At 45.3% G+C, this 19,199-nt stretch overlaps 1 protein-coding gene across 4 annotated transcripts in view; it reads right to left on the reverse strand.

The window, feature by feature from the left end:
• Nucleotides 1–19,199, reverse strand: part of NRP2 (neuropilin 2) — a 251,730-nt gene that overhangs the window by 117,492 nt on the left and 115,039 nt on the right. For all 4 annotated transcript variants that reach the window (XR_014502509.1, XM_083401223.1, XM_083401222.1 and 1 more), the window contains exon 8: nt 3,439–3,583. Coding sequence is in view for 3 of the 4 variants with exons in the window: in XM_083401223.1 (XP_083257349.1) it covers nt 3,439–3,583 (145 nt within the window). In the remaining variant the exon portion in view is untranslated. The remainder of the gene's footprint in view (nt 1–3,438; nt 3,584–19,199) is intronic.

Genomic DNA, 19,199 nt, shown 5'->3' on the forward strand with positions numbered 1-19,199 from the left:
ATCCACTAACAGCATCCTGGCTGCTGCTCCAGTCCTCTTAAAAAAATAAATATCAGTTAAGGCCATTCGAACGAGAGATAAACTGCAACTGGAGACAGTAATATTAAACAGTTCGGCTGACGGCCTGGCTCATAATGCTTGCTTTTTTTAAAAAGTGGCAATAAAATATCACTGGAACCACAACTCCTAATGGGGGGTAGAAGCAGTCCAGAAAACACTCCACCGCGTCTACAATCTGAGTTACGGTTCATGGCCCAGAAGTTTCCATACATGAAGGTAACGTGTGCATCGAGCTAAGGAGAGATGCTTGGGCAAACTTTGCATGTCAGAACGTTTAGGAGTCCCGTCGCCATCAAATAATGAATTAAATTTTAAGTTGGACAAGGCATCATCACAGATCACCAACAGACAGAATGGGAAGCTGAGTCCTTTCCCTGTGAGTTGTCCCTCTTTCGTTACAAGTCTCCCTCCCTCTGAGGTGCCGCCTGGACAACCAACCACATGACTCGATGGAAGAAAAAGTTACTGTATTTTTCGCTCTATAAGACGCACCAGATCACAAGACGCACCTAGTTTTTGGAGGAGGAAAACAAGAAAAAAATATTCTGAATCTCAGAAGCCAGAACAGCAAGAGGGATCACTGCGCAATGAAAGCAGCAATCCCTCTTGCTGTTCTGGCTTCTGTGATGGCTGTTCAGCCTGCATTCGCTCCATAAGACGCACACACATTTCCCCTTACTTTTTAGGAGGGAAAAAGTGAGTCTTATAGAGCAAAAAATACGGTATCTAAATAACTTCCATAATCCCCTCTTCTTAATGGCCACAGTTTAAACATTCCAGTTTAAACTAAGAGGCGTCAAGCACTGAGAAACTGAACATCCACAAATGCATTTAGAATATTCTCTTTCACTCCTTTCAGGAGATCTTGTGGCAGACATGTTTCTCTTCCATTTCATCGTCCAGCACTGCCCTGTTTTAGAAGATGCGGACTTTTGTATTTTGTACTGTTTTAATGGTATCTCATTTTTGGGTTGTCGTTGCATATTTTGCTGTGCACCGCCTCATTGTTTTTATATATGGGAGAGATCTATATATTTTAGATTTGCAAGGTCCATTAGCAGAGCCATCCCAGCTGATGACTGAAGAAGGTGGACTTCCATAAGTGACATTGCATAATCTGAGAATAAGTCTGGGCTGTTCAGATGTGGAGAATCCTGCTTTAGCGCAGGACTGACAACACCATGAACTGCAGTTGTGGTGATCAGGAATGTGGTGGAGGCCAAGGACACTGACAAACTGGAAGGACACTGAGAAACTGGAACGTGTCCAGAGGAGGGCAACCAAAATGGTCAAAGGCCTGGAAACGATGCCTTATGAGGAACGGCTAAGGGAGCTGGGCATGTTTAGCCTGGAGAAGAGGAGGTTAAGGGGTGATATGATAGCCATGTTCAAATATATAAAAGGATGTCACATAGAGGAGGGAGAAAGGTTGTTTTCTGCTGCTCCAGAGAAGCGGACACGGAGCAATGGATCCAAACTACAAGAAAGAAGATTCCACCTAAACATTAGGAAGAACTTCCTGACAGTAAGAGCTGTTCGACAGTGGAATTTGCTGCCAAGGAGTGTGGTGGAGTCTCTTTCTTTGGAGGTCTTTAAGCAGAGGCTTGACAACCATATGTCAGGAGTGCTCTGATGGTGTTTCCTGCTTGGCAGGGGGTTGGACTCGATGGCCCTTGTGGTCTCTTCCAACTCTATGATTCTATGATTCTAAGTGCTTTAAGCCTCCCATTTCCCTGGCATGATACCAAACCAAGCCTCTCTCGCCACCCCATTACCCTCCCTGCTGCCTGTTCAAAAAAGAACAGAACTATGCAAGGGCAAACAAAGCAACAAGCGTCACTTCTGTTTTGAGGCATGTTCTGAACCAGGCAATTTCCGGCTCATACCCAACAAAATCATCCTATTAGCAGGAGAACGGCTGCTTGCACAACTTCCCCTGCTTGTTTCTCCATCTCCCCACCTGCTCCAGAGATTTGATGGAGTCCCCAGAACAGATTTCAGGGTGCACAGGGAGAGCGAGGGCAAATTCCATTAAGGAAACACCCCATAGTCAGGATCGCCCACCATCTTCCCTTCTGGGAGTGGGGGGAGCTTCCCTCCAGAAGAAAGATCTTTGTGGACTACATATAGTCAGTGGCGTAGCGTGGGTTGTCAGCACCCGGGGCAAGGCAAGTAATTTGCGCCCCCACCCCGCTGCACTGTCCCTCCCCTAGATAGTCCCTCGCTCTCTCTCCGCACCGCACCGCACGCCTGGCACCCTCCCCTCCACAGTGGGCGGCGACCCGGCGGCTCGGATCGGATTTGCACAGCCAGCACTGCAGTGAGAGAGAGTGAGTGAGCCAGGTAGGGGCAGAGAGCTGCGAATGCGAGCGCGCCCCCCAGATGTTGCGCCCGGTGCGGCCGGCCCCCCTGCACCCCCCACGCTACGCCACTGCATATAGTCTGTGAAGTATGACCTCAGGCTAGTTGTTGCTTGGTTAGCTCCCAAGTCTTTAATTCTACAGAATAAGATAGCTGAGGCACGTCCAACAGGTAGATCACTGGATGTCAGTGGTAGATCACTGGCTCCCCCCACAGAAGGTGAACAACTTTTGCTCCTCTAAAAAGAGCTCAATATTCTTGTCCTGCACGCCCCCCCAAAATGGGTCTTCCTCCTTCCTAAAGAAAGCTGTACAACCTTAACCTGACCCCCCCAAAACAGGGCAAAAAAGCTCAACAACTTAGACCTGACCCCCTCCAAAGGGGGTAGATCACTGCCAGGTTTTAACTCTGTGAGTAGATCGCAGTATCTTTGCAGTTGGCCACCACTGAGCTAGTTGAATTACTCCCACAGCATTCCAGGTGTCTCTGCACAGGAGGCTGTTGTGACAGTGGTTGCAGGTGGTCATGTTCTACATTTAGGTAATCCACAACTGGAGATCTCTCTTCTGTCACACGCAGCAGTCTTGTTCCCCAGATCAGTTTATTTCTGGTCTGTGTCGATTGTGCACATGCTTATTAACAATTTCATTCCATCCCAGTTCTGTTGTTGTTGTTCTAATCCATGCAAACAACTGTGTTTAAAATGCAATTTTGGGGTAATTATTTTTTTTATTGCATTACAATGCGCAAACCAGAGTAATTTTATCTCAGGGTATGCATATTTAAAGGAATTTTATCCCAAAGCATGCATTTGTTTATGGATTTTGGTACATGTTTTGAGCCAAAAACCTATATCACAGAATTTGAAGAAGTGCAAAATCTAAAGAATAATTATGTTCTGATCCACACATTATAGTCTTGGGAGGTGTGACTTAAGTCAGAACAACTAAAAATGCGGGCCAAGTGAGATTTTCCTCCATCCCTGTAATCAGGAAAGGATAACTAAAAAACGCAAACCTGTGATCCGACAGCCATACAGTTCCAAACGAAGTGCAATTCCGCTGTGCCAAACCTGGGGCCGGATCCTGACAAACCGAGTCAGCACTGGAGCATGGATCTTGTTCAGAACCACTTCCGAGGCATCAGTGTTAGCCTGGAATACCTGGAAAGGAGAGAGTGCAAATATAGCGTTATCCTTTCTTATTCGTCAGAACAAGAAAGCCTGGAATGTGAAAGGGGAAAAATGAGAAATGAAGATGACTGCCTGAATGGTTGCACAAAATGTCAGAGAGGATAACTGGCTAGGGCGAAGGTTGTCAAAGTTTCAATTAGCCTCTATTTCTTTGCCTCTAACAACAACCTAACATGCACATTCGGTGTTTGCCAATGGTTATGTTTAACCACTGTCTTGTCTTGAATTAAATAAACTTTTAATGAGGGTGAAAGAGGAGAGGGAAAAATATGGTTTGAAGCTCAACATCAAAAAACCGAAGATCCTGGCCACTGATCCCATCACCTCCTGGCAAACAGAAGGGGAAGAAATGGAGATTTTACTTTCTTGGGCTCCATGATCACTGCAGATGGTGACAGCAGCCACGAAATTAAAAGACGCCTGCTTCTTGGGAGAAAAGCAATGACAAACCTAGACAGCATCTTAAAAAGCAGAGACATCACCTTGCCAACAAAGGTCCGTATAGTTAAAGCTATGGTTTTCCCAGGAGTGATGTATGGAAGTGAGAGCTGGACCATAAAGAAGGCTGATCGCCGAAGAATTGATGCTTTTGAATTACGGTGCTGGAGGAGACTCTTGAGAGTCCCATAGACTGCAAGAAGATCAAACCTCTCCATTCTGAAGGAAACCAGCCCTGAGTGCTCACTGGAAGGACAGATCCTGAAGCTGAGGCTCCAATACTTTGGCCACCTCATGAGAAGAGAAGACTCCCTGGAAAAGACCTGGATGTTGGGAAAGATGGAGGGCACAAGGAGAAGGGGACGACAGAGGACGAGATGGTTGGACAGTGTTCTCGAAGCTACCAGCATGAGTTTGAAGAAGGCAGTGGAAGACAGGAATGCCTGGCGTGCTCTGGTTCATGGGGTCACAAAGAGTCGGACACGACTAAACAACAACAACAAATGTTTAACTCCATGGCATGAACATCTTCGCCTAATCCTATATTCTAACTTTTAAAGGAAAAAAGAAGAATTTTCTTCATGTCAGTTGGTACCTCAGTTCTATTCGATTCTGTTATGACAACAGCTTAAATGCAAACCCAGACAAACCAATTAAATAAAAAAGAGCTTCTGATTTCAGATGGACAAGCCTGAAACACTTTGGCGCAATTCCCAGGAGTGCAAGATGTTCAAAACACTCCTCAAATCTACAGCCCACTTGCCTGAAATAGAGCATACAAGCAACAATTAGCGTTATCAGTTGAACTACTGACTTTACCCACTCGTTCCTCAGCTTCAATATTTACAAAGTGGGCGTAATAATCATAATAATTCTCTTTTGTAAGCTTTGCCAATTCAAAACCAGCCCATTAATGGATGCTGCCATTGGAATGCATTCGTTTCCTCCATGAAAGCAGCAACCTCTCCGAATAAAATCATGTCAGTCATTTCCCTTCAATGCACACGCACACATGTACAAACACCAGAAATAAAATAAAAACTTTTTTTTAAAAAAACAAGACCTTTATTTGGTACAAGGCATGTTGCAGTATTATTCAAACAAACGGCTGTCTTACCAGATGGTCTTAATCGATAATTACCATATGGACCATTCCACCACCACCACCACCCCTTCTGCTATTTTAATAGCCTGTGTAAGTGTCAGCAAATTTTCTTTGGGGGCTTCATCTTCTATGTGGGGAGAAAAAAGACAAAAGAGATGTTCTAAAAAGAAAACTGCTACGACCATCCTGGGACACACACTCCCTGCATGCCAGAATCTGAGGAGTCCTCCTGGCTGAACTCTCATCTGTTTCGGACCAGAGAATCCAAGTTTTTTCCTTCTGTGAGTTTTCGGTAGGTGTGCAAATCTCCACTGACTTCACTTGTGGCTTCGATGCTGGATTAAGCAGAATTGAATTGGTCTAGCACTGAAAAGCTAAATCACTTAATCTTTAGAGTCCAGGGATTCAAGAAAAGGCTCTTTTTTCGAAGATCCAACGGCATTTCCCTAATATTCCAGGGGAACCAGCATTAAAGGGATAATGCAGATGTTTCCTGGGTTTGTAACAATCAACTTTAATCATCTCGGGGCAGAAATAGTTTGCCAGAGTCCATGTATCGCAACTGCAGTGTCCTCTATGTGAACTTGCTCTCTGCAGGAACGCATGGGGCAGTCGTTCCCACAGCATCAAGCGTGGGAAGAGAAGCCCGGATGCAAACCACGAAAGATCGCAACATGGAGATGGAGTCCTGGTGGGTCTTTCAGCAAAAGGCTATCAGTGGGCCCTCCTAGTCCCAAGACAATCCTTTATCCTTTTTTAAAAAAATAATAATAATGTATTTTTATTTTTTACTTTTCAAGTTCATACATTTTTGACATTTCAAAACTTGACTTCCTTCCCGCTCTTTCTGCAGTTCCTTAAATTCATTTTTAGTATCTTCTACATATCCAAATTAACTTAATTTGCTCATTTATTCATCTTCTTTACAACTGCAGGTTATTACAATAATCCTGCTACTGTTATAATCTGTTTATAATTTATCTGTAAATATTCAATAAACCATTTCCATTCTTTTATATATATATAAAAATCTTATCTTAATTTCTTATTCTTTTGGTAAGTTTCGCCATTTCTACATACAGTGGTGCCTCGCAAGATGAAAAGAATCCGTTCCGCGAGTCTTTTCGTCTTGCGGTTTTTCATCTTGCGAAGCAAGCCCATTAGCGGATTAGCGCTATTAGCGCTATTGGCAGTTTAAGGGCTATTAACGGCTTTTTAAGGCTTAAGGGATTAGCGGTTTAGCTGCTAAAAGGCTCTTAGCAGCTTAGCGCTTTAGAAAAAGGGGTTGGGGAGCGGAAAAAAACCTCAAAAATTTTCGTCAATTTTCGTCTTGCGAAGCAAGCCCATAGGGAAATTTGTCTTGTGAAGCGCCTCTGAAAACGGAAAACCCTTTCGTCTTGCGGGTTTTCCGTCTTGCGAGGCATTCGTCTTGCGGGGCACCACTGTATTCCGCAAGTTTTTGTATCCATTTTTCCTTTGCTGCGACTTCTGCTTCTTTGCATTTTGGGGCAAGTAACATTCTAGCTGCTACAGTAGCATACATGAATAAGTTTCTATACATTTTAGGTAGTTCTGTCCCTATAATTCCCAAAAGAAAAGTTTCTGGGTTGTTGTTTTTTACAAACGTTATTTTAAACATCCTTTTCATTTCATTATATGTCATTTCCCAGTCCCGAACTTCTCCTTGGTATTACTTTATCTCTGCACAACCATGAGGAGCCTCAAAAAAGCCTCACATTAAGGGGAGTTTACAAAGCACCCTTCCCTGTAAGGGTTCCTGGGACTTATTTATGAGACCCACCTCTATAGATCTCACCAAGTAAATGGCTGTTAATGTGCAAGGAAGACAGTGGCGAGGACTGACGATGTGCCTCTTATTCAATTGTTTCTCAATTTGATCCTTTCACACGGTTTTGCATGTTTTGTGGTATTTTATGCTATGTGACTAGCCATTAAAGGTAAAGGGTAAAGGGACCCCTGACCATTAGGTCCAGTCATGGCCGACTCTGGGGTTGCGGCGCTCATCTCGCTTTATTGGCCGAGGGAGCCGGCATACAGCTTCCGGGTCATGTGGCCAGCATGACTAAGCCGCTTCTGGCAAACCAGAGCAGCGCACGGAAATGCCGTTTACCTTCCCGCCAGAGCGGTACCTATTTATCTACTTGCACTTTGACGTGCTTTTGAACTGCTAGGTTGGCAGGAGCAGGGACCGAGCAACGGGAGCTCACCCTGTCGCAGGGATTCGAACCGCCGACCTTCTGATTGGCAGGCCCTAGTCTCTGTGGTTTAACCCACAGTGCCACCCACATCCCTTGTAAACTTGCCATTAGGTTTAGTAATTCTTCATTGCAATTGTTAAGTGTAAGCTGTTTAAATATTATTGTGAGATATTTAATTCTTCTGTTCACTATTATATTGTAACAGATTTTTGAATACGTCTTTATTTGATACGTTTATTTTAAAGTTAGGCTTTTATTATGACTTTTTTGTATTGGATCAGATTGTTAATAGGTGTGTGATCATTGCTGTCTATTTTTTTCTATTTTTTCAGCTTGTAAAAAGACTTGCGTATAGTAATATGGAAAGGCGGTACACAAATGAAAAGTGAAATGAAATATAAATGCTCCACTCTGACCACTGCCGAGAATGGCCATCCACAAAAACTATTATAATTGGAGACATCTGAAACTTTAAAATACTTAAAAGCCTATAGAGACAACTCAGCAGTGCATCTCTTTCGGGATTCTGGCACGCCAGCAAATGGAGATTGTGCTAGGAGGAGCTGAATAAACACCTTGCTAAATCCATTAGGCCCCTTTTCGTCAGCATCAACTGTGCCACAGTCACAACAAGTGTGTGCGATGGTGGATTCCAGTCTTCAGGACAGCAAAGTCGAGCGAGATGTATAGCAAGGAAGTCTTCGCCTGCAAAAATCTGTGCTGGTACTTGGGATCTGGAGTAGGTTGAGAGTTGAACAGAAATGCTAATCCAGAGACTACGGATCACGCTGGTACCGTTTAGAAACACAGCGTGGTTGATGTGTTTTTAATATCCTACTTTTATCCCAGCAGACCCCTCCTTTCTCCTCTCCCTTCGCCTGCTCAGCAGTCGCCGAATACCCTTTCTTCAGCAGGAGGCCTGGAAACATCAGCGTCTGCTGTGAGTGGCCTTCATGTGTGCCAATATCCAAGATTCTGTGTGCCAGGATATATTTCGCCACTGAAGCTGAAGCCTGTAGCTTTGTGTCAACCCACAAAGCTGATCTGAAGCATGTCATCTAAGAACCTAAGACTAGAGGGACCCCATCTGCCCCCCCACACCTGCCCTGATTTCAATTTCCCTCCTAATCCTACTTCTGCTGCTTTCACAACTTCTGCCGCAAAACCTTCCTTCTCCAAACACGTATCTAGGTGTCTCTGAAATTTATTTATCTTTTCCCCCTTTCAGCCACCTTCTCCCCTGATTTGTTCCATATGGTGATTACTTCTAATTCTGTCTTGTTTCTTCAGCCTGCACACCAATTTTATTTTATTTTTCAAGCCTCCTTTGCAGTGTGAAAGTTATAGGGGGCAATGCTTTGTCTGAAGTGGTGGGTTGCTGCCAATAACTTTAGCAACTCTCACTTCCTCGTTTACACCCTTCTCTTTTTATGGCTTCACCATCTTTATCAATCCTTTCTGGAACGCTGATAAACAGCCTTTAGGTACAGCCTCTTATTTCAAAGAGGGAAGGGGAAAAAAAATAGTGTTAACAACCTTAGCTGCTGCATCACAACTTCAGGCTATATTCATTCATTAGATTCAGCCAGGTGTCTAATTCCAAACAGATGGGCAGGCCTAAAGATTTCGGAATTCCTCTTAGCCTGGCCTTACCTCCAGAAATTGCAGGATTTAGGTATGCGTAACTTGCAATGAAAATCAAACGGAGCGCTCTGAAACAGGCTGTGCCATTTCAAAGGCCAGGGAGCAACCGCTGTTATCCAGGGCTTCACTCTTTCCTGTGCAATAACAGTCCCCGCTACCTGCACACAGAGTCCAAAGTGAATTACTCGTGGTATTTCTTCTGAGGGCTTTAAACGGTAACAAAATTATCTCTTAAATTCTATAAAGCTCCGGTATCTTTGTTGTTCCGCTTAACAGTGCCTTTCTCATGAACTATTGCCACTGAAAGCCCCCCAGACATTATCTTGATCACATCCCGTACTGCCCTAAGTCTACTTCATAAATTCAAGATACAGATTGCTTCAAATAGCACTCTCCTTGATGTTTAGCCTCCTCGACAAAGGACACTTCCATTCTGATGGCCTTCTTCCAACTGTTGGGTATTATGGGTTTGGAGTGCCTCAAACTCCTACCTGCCCTGTGTTGCACAAAAGGACTAGACCATGTCCTTTGTCAAATTATGCTCATTCAATTAGCCCATAAGAAACTACCTATGAGGGCAGCCAATGTAAATGCCTAGATTGCAAAATGGCAGCTTCACTATCTCCATATTTGTTGTTGTTGTTTAGTCATTTAGTCGTGTCCGACTCTTCATGACCCCCTGGACGAGAGCACGCCAGGCACTCCTGTCTTCCACTGCCTCCCGCAGTTTGTTTGTAGCTTCGAGAACACTGTCCAACCATCTCGTCCTCTGTCGTCCCCTTCTTCTTGTGCCCTCCATCTTTCCCAACATCAGGGTCTTTTCCAGGGAGTCTTCTCTTCTCAGCACTCAGGGCTGATATCCTTCAGAATGGAGAGGTTTGATCTTCTTGCAGTCCATGGGACTCTCAAGAGTCTCCTCCAGCACCATAATTCAAAAGCATCAATTCTTCGGCGATCAGCCTTCTTTATGGTCCAGCTCTCACTTCCATACATCACTACTGGGAAAACCATGGCTTTAACTATATGGACCTTATCTCCATATTTACCTTGGTACAAAAATACACACATGAATAACATCTGCCCCCTGACAGGTTTGAGTATGCCTTCCTGAAGGGAGAAAAATTAATTAAAAACGATGAAGCAAGCTGCTTGTAATTCGGAGTGCTTGGTATCCAGATTTGATCTTACTGCTCAGTGCACTCAGGACATCACAACTGTTTCAAGTCTCTTCAGACATTTCCTCAAAAGCAAAGCACGTCTGAAAAACTCAACTTCTGGTTTTTCCCTGTGAAATCTTTGCACTTAAATCTACTGCTGAGAGCACACTGCGGGCAAACCTCCTCGTTTTTATTGGAACTAAATGCAAACAGGCAGCTTCCCAAGGCATAAAATAGCACCACAATGTATTATTAATGGAAAACATGCAACGCTCAGAGCTTCTAGAAAATAACATTTTCATTGTCATCTCACAAGCATAAAAAGTTTGAAACTGCAATTAATCCAGAATGCGGCAGCTAGACCAGTGACTGGGAGTGGCCGCCGGGACCACATAACACCGGTCCTGAGAGATCTGCATTGGCTCTCAGTACATTTCCGAGCACAATTCAAAGTGTTGGTGCTGACCTTTAAAGCCCTAAGCGGCCTCAGTCCTGTATACCTGAAGGAGTGTCTCCACCCCCAGCGTTCAGCCCGGACACCGAGATCCAGCACTGAGGGCCTCCTTCTGGCGGTTCCCTCATTGCGAGAAGTAAGGTTACAGGGAAGCAGACAGAGGGCCTTCTCGGTAGTGGCGCCCGCCCTGTGGAACACCCTCCCATCAGATGTCTAGGAAATAAGCAGCTATCTTATCTTTAAAAGACATCTGAAGGCAGCCCTGTTTAGGGAAGTTTTTAATATTCAATGCTGTATTGTTTTTAACACTCGATTGGGAGCTGCCCAGAGTGGCTGGGGAAACTCAGCCAGATGGGCAGGGTATAAATAATAAATTTATTATTATTATTATTATTATTATTAGTAGTAGTAGTAGTAGAAGAAGAAGAACTTCACACACTTGTCCATGTTCCACGTTTTTCATCCCAGCTATACTCTGCCATTTCAGATCCTTAGCTGCCTCAAAACTACTTTCCACACCCAGTATACATCAATATAAGGTGGTAGGGGGCACAATAAGACTTTAGCAATGAGCCACTCTCAAGAGGCTAGTGGCTGAGTAAGAGCCATCATGAGCCGAATGCAACTCTCAAGCAATTTAAGTACTGCTTTAGTTCAAGGCAGCAGATGGAACTGAAAGAAGCCCATATTGTGGTGAGGGATCTACGGATCTTGTGCTCCACCTTGAGCAGGGAATGCTTCAGCTCAGCATGTGCAGAAACAAAACTTCCCATTATGCTGAGCTGAAGCATTCCGTGCTAACCCACCCTAGAATGTTCGGTTACCTGTTCCTAATGCATGGTTGACCACATCTATGGAATACAATGGTTATGCCCTTTTAAGTTTTGCTATATCAATCACTAGTTTTCATACCTGTCCAACTCTGTGTTCTTTTCCCAACCTTTAATCTATTGATGATTAATGCCTATATGCAACCCTTGCTTTGTCCTTGTGTTAACCAATCTGCAACAAGCACATACGTGGCAATGCTGTAATATTCAATAAAAGGGACTCTCTGAGACATGCTCGAGAGATGCCTCCCGTATGACACTTGTCACTCGTCTGTCGTTTATTTCAACCCAACAGTGCAGGATCTACGGATCTTGTGCTCCATCAAGCCAAGCCCAGTCTTCCCAACCACTTCCTGCGGCCTGGATTACCATGTTTCCTGCTGTCCCAGGAAACCAGCCAAAACAGGAATCCTGGGAGGGCTGCTGTCTGCTTGGCAGATCCTGATCGCAGCTTATGCATGTGAGGAAACCGGAGGTATAGAGAATTGCCCTTCCAAGCCTCTTCTCTTTGGGCATATGGTGACCAAGAAAGGAGGGGGTTGAAGCTACACAACAACAAAAACCCCAGGATTGGAGAGGAGGACAAAAAGAAACATTTTCTGGATGAGGTCTATGGGGTTTGGGTTGTGAAGGTGTGTTGGTGGAGCAGCAGAGTCGTAAACAGTACATAATAAACAACTACAGTGGTACCTCGGGTTAAGTACAGTGGTGCCTTGCAAGACAAAAAGAATCCGTTCCGCGAGTCTCTTCGTCTTGCGAAGCAAGCCCATTAGCGGCTTAGTGGATTAGCGCTATTAGCAGTTTAGCGGCTATTAAAGGCTTAAGGGATTAGCGGATTAGCTGCTAAAAGGCTATTAGCGGCTTAGCGGGCTTAGTGGATCAGCTGATAAGCGGCTTAGCGATCAGCTGTTAAGCGGCTTAGCGATCAGCTGATAAGCGGCTTAGCGATCAGCTGTTAAGCGGCTTAGCGATCAGCTGTTAAGCGGCTTAGCGATCAGCTTAGCGGCTTGGGGAAAAAGGGGGAGAAGGGGAAAAAACCCCGCAGGAACTAGCAAGACATTTTCGTCTTGCGAAGCAAGCCCATAGCAAATTTGTTTTGCGAAGCACCTCCAAAACGGAAAACCCTTTTGTCTAGCGGGTTTTCCGTCTTGCGAGGCATTCGTCTTGCAGGGCACCACTGTACTTAATTCGTTCCAGAGGTCCGTACTTAACCTGAAACTGTTCTTAACCTGAAGCACCACTTTAGCTAATGGGGCCTCCCGCTGTTGCCGCGCCACTGGAGCACGATTTCTGTTCTCATCCTGAAGCAAACTTCTTAACCTGAAGCACTATTTCTGGGTTAGCGGAGTCTGTAACCTGAAGCGTATGTACCCCGAGGTACCACTGTATTTCGATTTGTAGTTTTCTCAATTTGTAGCTTTTAACCCAAATGAATGGCTTTACCCACCCCCCCTTTCCTTTTTTAACTGCTACTGCTCCCCCCCCAAGACATACATACACCTGCCCTTAACCTCATGCATATACTTAACATTTACTGCTGGTTCTCGCTATCCAGCAGGTCGACATGTATCGATAGTCAATAAAGATCTGACCTACATAATTAATTTGCTTTAAGACACCAAGGGAGTGCGCAGAATGACATGGCCGGATGAAGGGCCTCTATCCCACCCCCCGTTCCCTTCTCTCCCCCCCCCCCATTCCCCTCTACTGGATTTCTTGGCCAAGCTGCTCTTCCAGTGTTAAAATGTCCCACTGTCAAGTTTGGAGCGTGTGGTTTTTCAGTTCCAGTGGGTGGGGTGGGGGGAACCCTGCCAGCTACAGCGTCAGCAGGGAAAGCAAAGCAAAAAAACAAAACCAGGTGGGTTGAGCACACATTACATCCAAGAAGCAGTTTATGATCCCAAAGACCCTTCGCCTTATTTATTTTTAGTTCTGGTTTTCTCGTCAAGAGTTTCTGAGGCCATTAAAAGGGAGAGGGGCTTGTGTTATCTGGGAGGGGACCAGAGTTTGGGAGAAAGTTCCCCTGCATAATTCCTGCGTGCTTGGGCCTGTCTCCCTGGACCACTTGGATTAAGTTACCCACCCCCCGTGGAGACAAAAAACACTAACAGGATTAGGGGGTTCAGGACTTCAGAGGGAGAAGAATGAAGGAGGGATGTCTGTGGAGATTATCTTTCTACTACAGAGAGACAGGGCTTCGGGTGGAGAGCAGGGAAACTTAAGGCACACGACAACTCAGAAGAAAGAGGAGCAAGGAACTGGCCTGGCTTTCATTATATATGGGTGTAGATCTGACCTCTTAACACTTCAACATGAGTGATGCACTTAGATAAGAAATGACTGTACATGATAGACCATACAAACTTCCATGCATACAGTGGTACCTCGGGTTACATACGCTTCAGGTTAGAGACTCCACTAACCCAGAAATAGTACCTCGGGTTAAGAACTTTGCTTCAGGATGAGAACAGAAATCGTGCTCTGGCAGCGTGGCGGCTGCAGGAGGGCCCCATTAGCTAAAGTGATGCTTCAGGTTAGGAACAGTTTCAGGTTAAGGACGGACCTCCGGAACGAATTAAGTACTTAACCTGAGGTACCACTGTAGTCCTTCTGTTACCATAACTTATTTCAATACCTGAAAGATCAGGCTAACATCTCTTGTTGTGTAATGTTCACACTAAATGCAAACTGTCCTCCCTCTGCTAAAGTGGTGCTTCAGGTTAAGAACAGTTTCAGGTTAAGGACGGACCTCCGGAACGAATTAAGTGCTTAACCCGAGGTAACACTGTACAGGCTTCCTGCAACTGGTCTCCAATTTTACAGGGATTCCCCTTCCACAGGTCTTTAGAACAGGCCAGGCACAGTTTGACGAGTGTCTGAATCAGCCCTTATCCACTAACAGTGTTTCCCAAACTTGGGTCTCCCGCTGTTTTTGGACTACAGCTCCCATCATCCCTAGTTGGCTGGATCAGTGGTCAGGGATTATGGGAATTGTAGTCCAAAAGCAGCGGGAGACGCAAGTTTGGGGGCTCCTGCACTGGAAGCACAATCCTGCACTTGCAAGCAATTTAAGATCATGCTCACATGACCAGTCCCCTCTGCATAGCTGTCAACAGTTCCCTTTTTAAAAAGGGAAATTCCCTTATTCCGAATAGGATTCCTCGCGAGAAAAGTTGGCAGCTATGCCCCTCTGGGCACTGACAATGGTAACACCAAATGTCTACCTCATTCACATCTAAAGCAAGGGTCAGTCGTCTCCAAATTCTTTACTCCTGTTCTGGCTGGAAGAAAAGGGATTGAAGTGACAGAGGAAATCAAGGAAGGTAAAGCTGTGTGTGTTTTTGTGTGTATGTTTTTCCTTTTATTTAATATTTATACCTCAATTCTCTTTTCCAAACAACACTGAAAGTGGCTTACGGCATAAACTAAAACAATAAATACAGCCATATCTAGACAACATGCAATAAAATGCATCTATCTAATACAGTGGTACCTCAGGTTAAGTACTTAATTCGTCCCGGAGGTCCGTACTTAACCTGAAACTGTTCTTAACCTGAAGCACCACTTTAGCTAATGGGGTCTCCCGCGGCTGCCGCACCGCCGGAGCACGATTTCTGTTCTCATCCTGAAGCAAATTTCTTAACCTGAAACACTATTTCTGGGTTAGCGGAGTCTGTAACCTGAAGCGTATGTAACCTGAGGTACCACTGTAATAGTAATATCCCCAATTCGTATGAACTTTTCACGCCTAACCAATTAAATAACAGAATTAAACAACAATTAACTAAGTCATCCAGTCCGCTGTAACCTTGCTCCCACCCACACTTTTGTGTAAATAATTAGGACCTCCCCACCCCTCTACATGTGAATAGGGAAGACACATGAACAACCAACATGGCTGACCTCTTCAGCTCTCATTTGGCCCTCTGTAGAGGTTCAACAGATTTATAGTGGTACCTCGGGTTACATACGCTTCAGGTTACATACGCTCCAGGTTACTGACTCCGCTAACCCAGAAATAGTACCTCGGGTTAAGAACTTTGCTTCGGGATGAGAACAGAAATTGTGCTCCAGTGGGACGGCAGCAGCGGGAGGCCCCATTAGCTAAAGTGGTGCTTCAGGTTAAGAACAGTTTCAGGTTAAGAACGGACCTCCGGAACGAATTAAGTACTTAACCCGAGGTACCACTGTAATTGGAAATCACATGCTCTCTTCCTTAGCTCCCTGCCTATTGTCCTGTACATTAAGCAATCACAGGGAGACGTTAACTTCCACATGTCCACTACAGCAGTACAGTGGTGCCTCGCAAGACGAAAAGAATCCGTTCCGCGAGTCTCTTCGTCTTGCAGTTTTTTTCGTTTTGTGAAGCAAGCCCATTAGCGGATTAGCGCTATTAGAGCTATTAGCGGTTTAGCGGCTATTAAAGGCTTAAGGGATTAGCGGATTAGCTGCTAAAAGATTAGCGGCTTAGATCAGCTGATAAGCGGCTTAGATCAGCTGTTAAGCGGCTTAGCGAACAGCTGTTAAGCGGCTTAGGGGCTTGGGGAAAAGGGGGGGAGGGGGGGAAAAACCCAGGAATCGCAAGACATTTTCGTCTTGCGAAGCAAGCCCATAGCAAATTCGTTTTGCGAAGCACCTCCAAAACGGAAAACCCTTTCGTCTAGCGGGTTTTCCGTCTTGTGAGGCATTCGTCTTGCGGGACACCACTGTATTTATATCACTGATCCAATGTGGAGTAGCAACCAGAACAGGCCTGCACCACCAAGCCAAGCACAATCTGCCAGCTGTATATTCACAGCCTCCCGGAGTGTTAAGAAAGGCACACCGTTCAGGAGCCTGTCAATACCACTTTGCTGCTGTTCTCCAATATATTTCAAAGCTCGCGGGAAGGGTATCTTTGCCTCATCTCTTAGCGCAAGGAACTGAGGCACAGAGCGAACTAACTAATTCAGCCTAAGCCGCAGCAAGCACCAAGCTACCTTCTGGCCTTGGAAATGTCACTCTAGTTTCCTGTGCACTACACAGCCCTGGATGGTTGCTAAATGCCAAAATGTTAATTTGCACAGAGACTGTGAAACCCATGAAAGGAAAAACAGTATATATATATATATTGAGGGGGGTCTTTTCAGCAGCTGAACCTAGTACACTTGGCTCCCTTCTTACCGGTTTTTCATTTTTTACGGAGCACTTTATTTCATCCTGGTGAATTTCTACAGATAACATTTTTTTATGCTTGGTTTTTACTGCTTCTCCTGTCTCCTCCCTTTCGGGTGGTTGTTCTGCAATATTGTGAATTTAATCCAAGCCACCCTGGCTGGGGATTTTGCACCAGAAGTGTGGAATGTAAATATTTTAAGAACTAAAATAAATTGAATAGACCCCTCTCAAATGAAAAACAAAATTAGAGCCCTGACTTTTAGGCTGTTTACGTAATTTGGTTTGTTGCATATAAAACAGTGAAGTGTAAGCAAGGCATTGTAAATGGACTGTACGTAAAGGCTGCCAGGTTGTGTCACTCTCCGCCTGGCAGTGAAAGTCCAGATACTGGACATTGCTGAAATGCGCCCCTGAACTTTAAATAATAATAATAATAATAATAATAATAATAATAATTTTTATTTATACCCCGCCCTCCCCAGCCAAGGCCGGGCTCAGGGTGGCTAACAAGCAATAATAAAAACAAGTTGAATGAATACAACTTAAAAACAAGATTAAAATACATTAAAATATTGAAACATTAAAATATTAAAATGCAGCCTCATCACAGGAGGAGAAAGAAAAAAGAAAGAGGGGGAGGGAATCAAATTGGTTCCAAGCCGAAGGCCAGGTGGAACAACTCTGTCTTACAGGCCCTGCGGAAAGAAATCAGATCCTGCAGGGCCCTGTTCTCATGAGGCAGAGCATTCCACCAGGCCGGAGCCAGTGTTGAAAAGGCCCTGGCTCTGGTTGAAGCTAATCTGACTTCCTTAGGGCCCGGGACCTCTAGGGTGTTGCTATTTATGGACCTTAAGGTCCTCCGTGAGGCATACCAGGAGAGGCGGTCCCGTAGGTACGAGGGTCCTAGGCCGTGAAGGGCTTTAAAGGTCAAAACCAGCACCTTAAATCTGACCCTGTACTCCACCGGGAGCCAGTGCAGCTGGAAAAGCACTGGGTGAATATGCTCCCATGGCAGAGACCCCATGAGGAGCCTCACTGAAGCATTTTGCACCCACTGGAGTTTCTGGGTCAGCTTCAAGGGCAGCTCCGTGTAGAGCAAATTACAATAGTTAAGCCTGGAGGTGACTGTCGCTTGGATCACTGTGGCCAGACATTTACGCAATGTCTCTCAGGAAGGTGAACAAGGCCAAGTCCAATTATTTCTGCTGGTCCCCTATAAAGCACTTTGGCATATTCCAGCTCTGAAGCTACAGAAGGTTCCTTCAGCCAGGGACACTGGGGTCCCCCGACGCATTCATAAAATTTTTTTTAAAGACACACACACCCCACTTCCCAAACATCAAAGGTCAAAGGGACCAAGCATGGTGGGCCATCAGCCAGTTGAGGGCTGGCAATAAGGATGGGAGCAGCGGCAGATTTATAGCCAGATCCCATTGGGTATGGTCCTAATGCATGCTCTCCTTTCTGGAACAAAGGATTTGCCTGGTGGCTGTGGTCAGACAAAGTTGGAAGGGAGTGGTAGGATAGCTGCCACCCCTTTGGAATTTGGAGGTTATTTGGGAGTGGGAGATGTGCCGAAGCCATTCCACCTCAACTGCTTTTTGAAACTGGTAGATTCACCCATCCCTTGCTGGCAGGAAAACACTTCCAAGCTGAGAAGGAGGATGGCTTGGAGTCTTAGATGGGTGGGGAATCGGCCACCACCTCCTTGCTCTTTTTGGGCACTTCCCGGCTTGAGTAGAGGGGCTGCAATGGTAGTGGCTGTCCTCGAATCCAGTTCTGGGGGTGGGGAGATTAAGAGGGAAAGGGAAAAGAGAGAAGATTTCCTCCTCTTTGTCCCCCATCAGATCCCACTTGCTGCAATGTATATGCTTCATGCAGCTCTCAAGGCATGGCGCTAATAATTTAAGTAAGGCTTGTCTATTCCACAAACCTAGATAGCATCTTAAAAAGTAGAGACATCACCTTGCCAACAAAGGTCCGTATAGTAAAAGCTATGGTTTCCCCAGTAGTGATGTATGGAAGTGAGAGCTGGACCATAAAGAAGGCTGATCGCCAAAGAATTGATGCTTTTGAATTCTGGTGCTGGAGGAGACTCTTGAGAGTCCCATGGACTGCAAGAAGATCAAGCGTATCCATTCTTAAGGAAATCAGCCCTGAGTGCTCACTGGAAGGTCAGATCGTGAAGCTGAGGCTCCAATACTTTGGCCACCTCATGAGAAGAGAAGACTCCCTGGAAAAGACCCTGATGTTGGGAAAGATGGGGGGCACAAGGAGAAGGGGATGGCAGAGGACAAGATGGTTGGACAGTGTTCTCGAAGCCACAAACATGAGTTTGACCAAACTGCGGGGGGCAGTGGAAGACAGGAGTGCCTGGCGTGCTCTGGTCCAGGGGGTCACGAAGAGTCGGACACGACTAAACAACTAAACAACAACAACAATTCCACACAGATTTTAAAAGGGGGAGGGGGACTTTGCCAACATGGGCAGACCAGTATTTTTTTGTAGCCAAGGACCCACAAAAATAAAGAAGGACCTGAAGATTGTTCAGTGATGCTGATGGCAGAGGTGAGGTTTGGAGA

The sequence above is a fragment of the Podarcis tiliguerta genome (genome assembly GCF_965153285.1).
Source record: "Podarcis tiliguerta genome assembly, chromosome: 1".
Lineage (NCBI taxonomy): Eukaryota > Metazoa > Chordata > Lepidosauria > Squamata > Lacertidae > Podarcis > Podarcis tiliguerta.